This window comes from Prionailurus viverrinus, chromosome C2, assembly GCF_022837055.1.
Source record: "Prionailurus viverrinus isolate Anna chromosome C2, UM_Priviv_1.0, whole genome shotgun sequence".
NCBI lineage: Eukaryota > Metazoa > Chordata > Mammalia > Carnivora > Felidae > Prionailurus > Prionailurus viverrinus.
Window position 1 is genome coordinate 7,289,523 of NC_062569.1, and position 9,580 is coordinate 7,299,102.

Here is a 9,580-nt window from a genome sequence, read left to right on the forward strand (position 1 = left end):
CACCTGCCCACCCTGCACGCTTTCTTCTATTATTCACATCTTGCATTAGGATTGGTACATTTGTTATAACTGCTTATGCCAACATCGATAGATTGTTATCACCCGAAGTCCACGGTTTATGTCAGGGCTCACTCTGGGTTGTACAGTCTCTTTCACCCCCCTAAAAATGTCCTGCGCTTCACCTTTTCACCCCCCTCCCCGGGAGCCCCTGAAAACTGCCTATCTTTTTTTACGGGCTCTACAGTTTTGCCTTCGCCAGAATGTCACCTAGTCGGAATCATTTTAGATGTAGCCTTTTCAGATGAGTTTCTTTCACGTAGCAATATATGCATGAGGTGTCTTTGTGTGTGTGTGGCCTGATAGTTCTTTTTTTTTTTTCAATCACGGAATAATATTCCATCGTGCACATTACCACAGCTTTTATCCATTCCTCGATTGAAGGACATCTTGGTGGCTTCCAACTTTTGGCAATTATGAAATAAAGCTGCTATAAATTCATATGCTCAGGTTTTGGGGGGCAGCTCATGTGGGTAAATACCCAGGAACACGATTACTGGATGATATGATAAAACTATTCTAGCTTCATGACAAATTGCCAACCTTCTAAAAAGTTGCCGAACCATCCTCCCACGTGGCAGGACCATTTTGCATTCCCCCCAGCAATAAATGAGAATTCCTCCGCATCTTCTCTAGCATTTGGTGTTGTCAGTGTTTGGGATTTTAGCCATTCTAATAATTACGGAGGGCTACCTCGCTGCTGTTCTAATTTCCCATTCCCTAATGACATAAGGTGTTGAGCATATTTTCATATGCTAGTCTGTCAGCTCTTATGTGTCCTCGGGTGAGATCTTTTTAAGTCACTGTTGGGATGGTAGGTCCACCCCTATTCTGCCACTCACCACAGATAGATAAGACACCTTCCTCCGGAGGAGCTCTTGTTCACTGAGCTGCACACACACGAGGCAGGTTCTGCAAAGAAGGAAATAGCAGCACTGAAGTCTCCAGAACAAAGGCTCAAATTAAGGTATGTATTAATAAACATCCCCGGGGAAGAAGGATATTAGGCAAGGACTCTTTTATGTCCTCAGGAGAAAAGGAAAGGGAGGGCCAAGCTTTCAGAAGTTGGGCACGAGAGGTGAGTCGTTTTTTCATCGTTGCATGTCCTGAGTCCGGAAACCTGCAGATGTCTTAGCGGCTGGCCCTGGCTCTGACTGAGGGAAGCAAGCCATGCCATTTTCTCTGCAGGACAGTAGGAGGGAGTCAAAAGAGTGAGAAGATAGATAAGAAAATACCTCTTACCACCAGGCATCTGGGAGGAGGCTGTAATTTTGCTGGCTACAAGGCTTCCGTCAGACAACCATCACTCGGGTACAAAATAGTCTAGAACTTGGAAGTCAGGTGGCCTGAACTCTAAAAGACTGGAGTGTTTTTACTCTCCCCACAAAATAGATATGGAAGAGATGAAGGGTTTGGAGGAGATGCATTTTTGAGGCCTGGCTCTATGGTCTTCCTCTCTGTGACGTTAGTCAATGGACTGACGCTCTCTGAGATTCAGATACAACCCGAACTCCAGAAACAGAAAGGAGGCCTGAGTGCCTGTTGCACAGGGATTCAAGAGAAACAAATGAAGTCATGCGTCTGAAACGCCTGGCCCCCTGTGATAAATGGTGGACATTCTTAAAACGTCGCTTGGATTTTACTGATGAGAGAGCATGGGGGAAGTGTGGACTGGGGGGTCAGCAGGAAGGACCTGGGGAAGGAATGAGTTGAGGCCCCCTCTTACTCTAGGATATTCAGAGAGCAGAACAGAAGGATGGCAAACTGAAAAAATAATTTTTTTTTAAATAACTGCAAGACAAGTAGGAAGGAAGATGTAGGAGGAGAGACTGTTACTCTGAGAGATACTAGCCACAACAAAAAAGAGGCCCACCCTCATACTTCAGAAAGTATGTTTTTAAATTTATTTGGGGGGTACACACTTAAATGAAATTAATATCTTTAAAAATGGCTACCTTGGTTAGCATTTCAAATTACAGAAAGGTGGCCTAGTGGACAGGGGGGTCTGAATGTTCCGCAGCCAAACACCTTGGAAAGATAATGTCTAAATTGAGAGTTCCTTGAATGTATCTATCAGGCTGAGAATTATCATGTTTTCATTGTTGGGTCTTCCCTCGCATAAACGGAGCATACGTTTCCCTTTTAATCATGTCTTCTTTGCTACCCTTCAACAAAATTTTACAATATTTTACATAACTGAATTGCAGTTTTTATCCCATTTATTCTTAGAAATCTTAGTGATTTCTGTGGCCGGTATGGTTTCGATGATCTTTTTCTGTTGAACTTTTAAAATAGTTACGTATGGTGCTTATAAAAGCGTTAAACAGAAGGAACTGAACTTTTTAGAATAGCGTGCCTACCTTTCTAGAACAACAGAGCTGGGAGAAGAAAAGCAAGATAGGTAATGAGAGACGGGACACCATTTGTGTAAGTCAACAGGGAGCACAAAACAATATTATATATTATTTATGGGTGCATTTAAGTCTGTAAAAGTACAGGGGAAAACTATTCAGAATGAACCATAACATACTGGTTTCAGGAATTGCCCCCAGGGTGTGGGGACTCGTTGTGCAGTTAAAGGGAGCTTTAGTTTCATCTCTATTGCATTAGGCAGGCAGCCTGGAAGGAAGGGAGGAAGGGAGGAAGGAAGGAAGGAAGGAAGGAAGGAAAGAAGGAAGGAAAGAAGGAAGGAAGGAAAGAAAGAAGGAAAGAAGGAAGGAAAGAAGGAAGGAAGGAAAGAAGGAAGGAAGGAAGGAAAGAAGGAAGGAAGGAAGTAAAGAAGGAAGGAAGGAAGGAAAGAAAGAAGGAAAGAAGGAAGGAAGGAAAGAAGGAAGGAAAGAAGGAAGGAAGGAAAGAAGAAAGGAAAGAAGGAAGGAAGGAAGGAAAGAAGGAAGGAAAGAAGGAAGGAAGGAAGGAAAGAAGGAAGGAAGGAAGGAAAGAAGGAAGGAAAGAAAGAAGGAAAGAAGGAAGGAAGGAAAGAAGGAAGGAAAGAAGGAAGGAAAGAAAGAAGGAAGGAAGGAAGGAAAGAAGGAAGAAAAGAAGGAAGGAAGGAAGGAAAGAAAGAAGGAAAGAAGGAAGGAAGGAAGGAAGGAGAAAGAAAAAAAAAAAGAACCAAAAGGAAACCTGGCAATATGTTAGCAATTGCTCATTCTGGGTGACGGCACAATAGGTACTTAAATTTTCTTCATAAAATTTGGCATTTCTGAGCCCAGCTAATCCCCACCCCCGTATTGGTCAGCTGAGGCAGTTTTCAATTTTTAAAACATGTTAATAGACCTTATTTTTTATTTTTTATTTATTTCTTTTCAACGTTTATTTATTTTGGGGACAGAGAGAGACAGAGCATGAACGGGGGAGGGGCAGAGAGAGAGGGAGACACAGAATCGGAAACAGGCTCCAGGCTCTGAGCCATCAACCCAGAGCCCGACGCGGGGCTCGAACTCACGGACCGCGAGATCGTGACCTGGCTGAAGCCGGACGCTTAACCGACTGCGCCACCCAGGCGCCCCTAGACCTTATTTTTTAAAGAAGCTTTAGGTTTACAGAAAATTTGGACAGAAAATATTGACAGCTCCCAAGTCGTTTTGGCCTGCCGTAACAATATAGCACAGTCTGGGGTGGCTCGAATGGCAGAAATTTATTTCCTCACTGTTCTGGAGGACCTAAGTCTAAGGTCAAGGTGCTGACATATTGAGTTCCTGGTAAAAGCCCCTTCCTGGCTTGCAAACAGCCAACCTTCTGTGTGTCCTCATGTATGACCTTTTCCCTGGGCATGAACTGAGGAAGAGAGAGGTCTTTCTTCCTCTTCTTATAAGGTCACCAGTGCAAACAGATCAGGACCCAGCCCTTACAACATCATTTAACCTTAGTTACCTCCTAAAGCCCTGTCTCCAAATATCATCACAGAGGGAATTAGGGCTTCAACATACAGGGATACAATTCAGCCCTTAACATCCTGCCCTCTGGCTTCCCAAAATTCATGTCCTTCTCACGCACAGAATACAGCCACTCCGCTCCAACAGCTCCCAAAGCCTTACCCCATTCCAGCCTCATTTCTAGATCCAAAGTCTTACCTGGATATCATCCAGATCAGGTATGGGAGAGACGTGGGGTGTGAGTCATCCTGAGACAAAATTCCTGTCCCGCTGTGAACCTATGAAACCAGACAAGTTATGTGCTTCTAAAAGGCAGCGGTGGGACAGGCCTAGGACAGATGGTCCCATTCCACAGGGAACAAATCAGAAAGAAGAGCGACATGGTGGGTCCCAGGCAAGCCCAAAAGTTGTAAGGCTCAAGAATAATCTCCTTTGGGCGCTCTGCCCTCCCCGCCCACCAGGTGGCAGCGTCATCTCAGGGCCCCAGGCTGTGGCCTCACCGCCCCCACCCCCCCCATGGCACTGGGCGGGGTTGGCCTCCAAACAGCCCTGGCCCTCCATCGGGGCGGGTGGCCTGATGACTTCTCCATCTTCAGGGACGTCCCTCCCTTTCCTTGAAGGATAAAATGTACTCGCAGGCACATGGCTCTCTTGTCCTATCTCGTAGAATCTTAGAAGTCCAAGGGGGTTGGTTTTCTTTTGTTCTGTCTCTGCAGCTTTTGTCCAAACTAGCAGGGTCTCTACCCCTGGCTGCTGGTGAAATGACTGGTTGACTCCGCGGGTGATCTCTGTGTGGGGTGATTGTCCAGCCACACCTGAGGTGTGCTCTCCAGAAACAATTCCTCATTTTTGCCCTATGGATGGGCTGAGAGTTTTCCAAATCTTCAGGCTCTGATTCCTCTTTAACAACTCCTTCAGCTCACCTCTCTCCCCTACCATTTTACTGGAAGCTGCACAGAGAGTCCAGGCTGCCCCCAGCCAAACATCCAGTCTTATTGTTCGCAAGTTCTACCACCCACAAGAGCCAGCTTCTACCCATTTTCTGTTCACGATGATACATGTGTTCTCTGAGGTGAGGGAAGCTCTCTCTCCAGCCTCCTCCCTTCCTGCTGAGCCCTCGGCATGATCACTTTTACTATCCGAATTTCCACCAACAGTCCGCTGAAGGCAGCCTTGGCTTTTTCTAGCATGTGCCTCAGGACGCCTGCCTTCCACGCACTTCCAAAGCTTAAACAACAGAAATTACTCTCGTCATGGTCCCGGAGGCGAGAGGTCCAAGATCAGGGTTGGTTGCCGGGAGACCTCTCTTCCTGGCTCGCAACCAGCCAGCTTCTTGCTGTGCCCTCATACGGTCTTTTCCCCGTGCACGAAGAGGGAGAAAGAGAGAGATGGCTTGAGTGCCTGGGTGCCTCTTCTTCGTATAAGGACACCAGGCCTATGGATTAGGGCCCCACCTTTATGATATCGCTGAACTGTAATTATCGCCTTAATGGCTCATCTCCAAAGATGACATTGGTGGTGTCTTGGCCAGTTCGGGGCTATTATAACAGAAAACCATAGAGGGGTGGTATATAAACAACAGGAATTTGTCTCTCACCGTTCTAGAGGCTGGGAAATGCAAACTCAGGTGAGAACCCTCTTCCAGGCTGCGGACAGCCAACTCCTCCTTGTATCTCATGGCTGAGAGCAGAGAGAAGCAAGAGGGCTCGTGATTCTTAGAAGGGCATTCATGCCATTCACCAGGGCTCTACCCTCACGGCCTCACTTAATCCAGTTACTTCCCAAAGAACCCACTGCTTAATACCATCACGAGGTGGGGTAGGGCTTCAACATATGCATTTGGGGAGGACACAAATGTTCAGTCCGTAACAGGACTTCGGGGCTTCAACATATGAATGGGTCAGGGGTAGGGATGGTTACAATTCAGACCGTATTTTTTAAATAAAAATATTTTTAAGGAACGAATCTCTCTTAGGTGCCTCTTTGACCTGGTCCTCCCGCCTCGATGGATTACACCCTGGAGCCCAACGTGACAACAGTAACTGACGACTACTATCCTGATATCTCATCGAGCCCCTGCGACGGGGAACTTATCCAAAGAGATAACAAGTTGTTACTTGCCATCCTCTACTGTGTCTTGTTTGTATTCAGTCTTCTGGGGAACAGCCTGGTCATCCTGGTCCTCGTCGCCTGCAAGAGGCTGAGGAGCATCACAGACATATACCTCTTGAACCTGGCCCTGTCGGACCTGCTTTTTGTCTTCTCCTTCCCCTTCCAGACCCACTATCAGCTGGACCAGTGGGTGTTTGGGACTGCAATGTGCAAGCTGGTCTCCGGTTTTTATTACATTGGCTTCTTCAGCAGCATGTTCTTCATCACCCTCATGAGTGTGGACAGGTACCTGGCAGTTGTCCACGCTGTGTATGCCATGACGGTGAGGACGGCCAGAATGGGCACAGCCCTGAGTCTGCTCATGTGGCTGATCGCCATCGTGGTCACCAGCCCGCTACTGGGATTGTACCAAGTGGCCTCCGAAGACGGCATTCTACAGTGCTACTCGTCTTACGGTCAGCAGACTCTGAAGTGGAAGATCTTCATCTACTTTGAGATTAACATCTTAGGTCTGCTGGTCCCATTCACCATCCTTATCTTCTGCTACGTGAGCATCCTGCACCAACTGAAGAGTTGCCAAAACCACAACAAGACCAAGGCCATCAAGCTGGTGCTCATTGTCGTGGTCACTTCTTTGCTCTTCTGGGTCCCGTTCAATGTGGTCCTCTTCCTCACGTCCCTGTTCAACATGAAGATCTTGGACGGATGTGTCCTGAGCCAGCGGCTCATTTATGCCACCCATGTCACAGAAACCATCTCCTTCACTCACTGCTGCGTGAACCCTGTGATCTACGCGTTCATGGGCGAGAAGTTCAAGAAACACCTCTCAGAAATATTCCAGAAGAGCTGCGGCCACATCCTCCTCTACGCAGGAAGACGAATCCCCAGGGAGGGCTGGGACAGGTCCTCCTCCTCTTGCCAGAACCCCCTCCGATCCTCCACAATAGACTACATTTTGTGAGGAGGGGGCCCGGAAGCAGGCCTCTGCCTTCCTCCCTGCTCTTCCTTTAGGGGACACAAGTGATTTCAAGCTAGAGTCTGAGGCTATGCGAAGGGAGACTCTGAGAACCGGGGTTACGGGGACGCCTGGGCGGCGCAGTAGGTTGAGTGTCTGGCTTCAACTCAGGTCGTGATCTCACGGTTTGTGAGTTCGAGCCCCGAGTCGGGCTCTGTGCTGACAGCTCGGAGCCTGGAGCCTGCTTCGGATTCTGTGTCTCCCTCTCTCTCTGCGCCTCCCCCCACTCACACTCTGTCTCTTTCTCAAAAATAAATAAACATTAAAAAAAATTTTTTTTAAGTATAATGTTAACTTTGGGATTTTTTTCTTAGTTTTTGTTGAGTCTGTATCATATATCCATTTAAGTTTTATCAAACGCTTTTTCTTATCTATGAAGGTGAACCTATAGTTTTCCTCTATTATTCTGCTAATTTGGTGAACTACATTGTTTGATTTGCTTATCTTAAATCAACCTGCATTTTACCTGGAAAAAAATGACCTCTTGGTCATGATCCTTTTAATAAATAATTGGATTCTCAGGATTTTTGTATCTGTGTTCATAAGAAATATTGCCCTATAATTTTCCTTATAAAATGTCCTGGTCGTGGGGTGCCTGGGTGGCTCGGTTGGTTGAGCCTCCAACTCTTGTTTTCAGCTCAGATCATTATCTCACAGTTTGTGAGATGGAGCCCTGAGTCGGGCTCTGTGCTGAGTGTGGAGCCTGCTTGGGATTCTCTCTCTCCCTCTCTGGCTACCCCTCCCCTGCCGTGTGCATGCATTCTCTCAAAATAAAATAAAATAAAATAAAATAAAATAAAATAAAATATCCTGGTCTGATCTACAACAACATGGATGGACCTAGAGGTATTATGCTAAGTGAAATAAGTCAGAGATAGAAAAACAAATACCATGTGATTTCACTCATATGTGGCATTTAAGAAACAGAACAAATGAACAAAGAAAAAAGACACAAACAAACAAACAAACAAAACCAGATTCTTAAATACAGAGAACAAACCGATGGCGGTCAGAGGAGAGGTCGGTGGGTGAGTGGATGGGTGAAAGAAACAGGTAAAGAGGATTAAGGGGTAAAAACCTCCAGTTGTGAAATCAACAAGTTCCGGAGATGAAAAGCACAGCTTAAGAAATACAGTCGGTAGCATTGTTTGGTGACAGGTCGTGACTACACTTTTCATGATGAGCACTGAGTAATGTATAGAACTCTTGAATTATTATATGGTACGCTTGAATCTAATATGACAGTGTATGTTAATTATGCTTTAATAAAAAAGAAGAATGTCCTGGTCAGATGTGGCCTCCAAAAGATGTGTGGGGAAGTGCTTTTTCCACTACTCTCTGAAAGAGTTTGTGTAAAATATTGGGCATGATGTCCCCCTTCAAGGTTTGCTTGGCGAGACCCATTCGTGAGATCATCTGCAATTTCTCTGGAGGAAGATCTCACATGATGCGTTCGGTCTCTGCGGCAGGTAAAGTTTATTCAGATTTTCTGGTTTTGCTTGGTCTCAGTTCTGGAAAGTTGTGCTTTTTAAGGCATTTTCCCAGTTTAAATTGTCAAATTAGCATGTAGTTGTTCCTAATATCTTCTTATAGTATTTTTGATACACGAGAATATGAAATCCTTTTTTTCATTCCTATTATCGGCAGTTTGTATTTTCCCTCTTTTTTTTTTTCCCCTGCTCAGTCTTATGAGGTTTATCAATTTTATCAATCTTTTCAAAGAGCCAGCTTTTGGCTTTGTTGATCTTCTGGTTTTGTGTTTACACTGATTTCTACTCTTCGCTTTATCTTACCTGCTTTCCTTAGGTTTGATTTCTATTTTATTCCAGCTTTTTGAAATGGAACTTAGATTACTCATTATCAACCTTTGTTCTTTTTTTTTTTTCTTTTTGAAAGAGAGACAGAAGAGAGAGCACAAGTGGGGGAGAGGGGCAGAGGGAGAGAGAGAGAGGCTCTTAAGCAGGCTCCACACCAAGCACGGAGCCCGACTGAGCCAAAATCAAGACTTGGACGCTTAACCGACTGGGCCACCCAAGTGCTCCAACCTTTGTTCAGTTTTGAAGGATGCCATTAAAGCTATAAAATTTCCTCTCAGCACCACTTACACTGCATCCCACACATTTTCATACAACAGATTTTCACTGATTTTTGATTTAAATTATTTTCCACTTTCCACTGTGAATTCCTTTTTTTTTTTTTTTTTTTTTTAATTTTTTTTCAACATTTATTTTTATTTTTGGGACAGAGAGAGACAGAGCGTGAACAGGGGAGGGGCAGAGAAAGAGGGAGACACAGAATCGGAAACAGGCTCCAAGCTCTGAGCCATCAGCCCAGAGCCTGACGCGGGGCTCGAACTCTCGGACCGCGAGATCGTGACCTGGCTGAAGTCGGACGCTTAACCGACTGCGCCACCCAGGCGCCCCTGTGAATTCCTTTTATCATGAGTTGTTCAGAAATTAATTTAGGGCCTCCTGGGTGGCTCAGTCGGTTGAGCCTCCAACGCTTCATTTTGGCTCGGGTC

The 9,580-nt window shown here is 45.6% G+C and overlaps 1 protein-coding gene across 2 annotated transcripts; it reads left to right on the top strand.

Annotated features, from left to right (window-relative positions):
* The first annotated feature begins 889 nt into the window (after nt 1–889).
* CCR8 (C-C motif chemokine receptor 8) lies at nt 890–7,216 on the top strand. 2 transcript variants are annotated; one of them, XM_047875904.1, is made up of 2 exons: nt 890–1,024; nt 5,891–7,216. In XM_047875904.1, the coding sequence occupies exon 2, from the start codon at nt 5,938–5,940 to the stop codon at nt 7,003–7,005; it is 1,068 nt and encodes a 355-aa protein (XP_047731860.1). In that variant the 5' UTR covers nt 890–1,024; nt 5,891–5,937; the 3' UTR covers nt 7,006–7,216. The 2 variants fall into 2 exon arrangements, with proteins under 2 accessions (XP_047731860.1, XP_047731861.1); XM_047875905.1 differs by having other exon boundaries at nt 962–1,024; nt 5,908–7,216.
* Nucleotides 7,217–9,580: the final 2,364 nt, after the last annotated feature.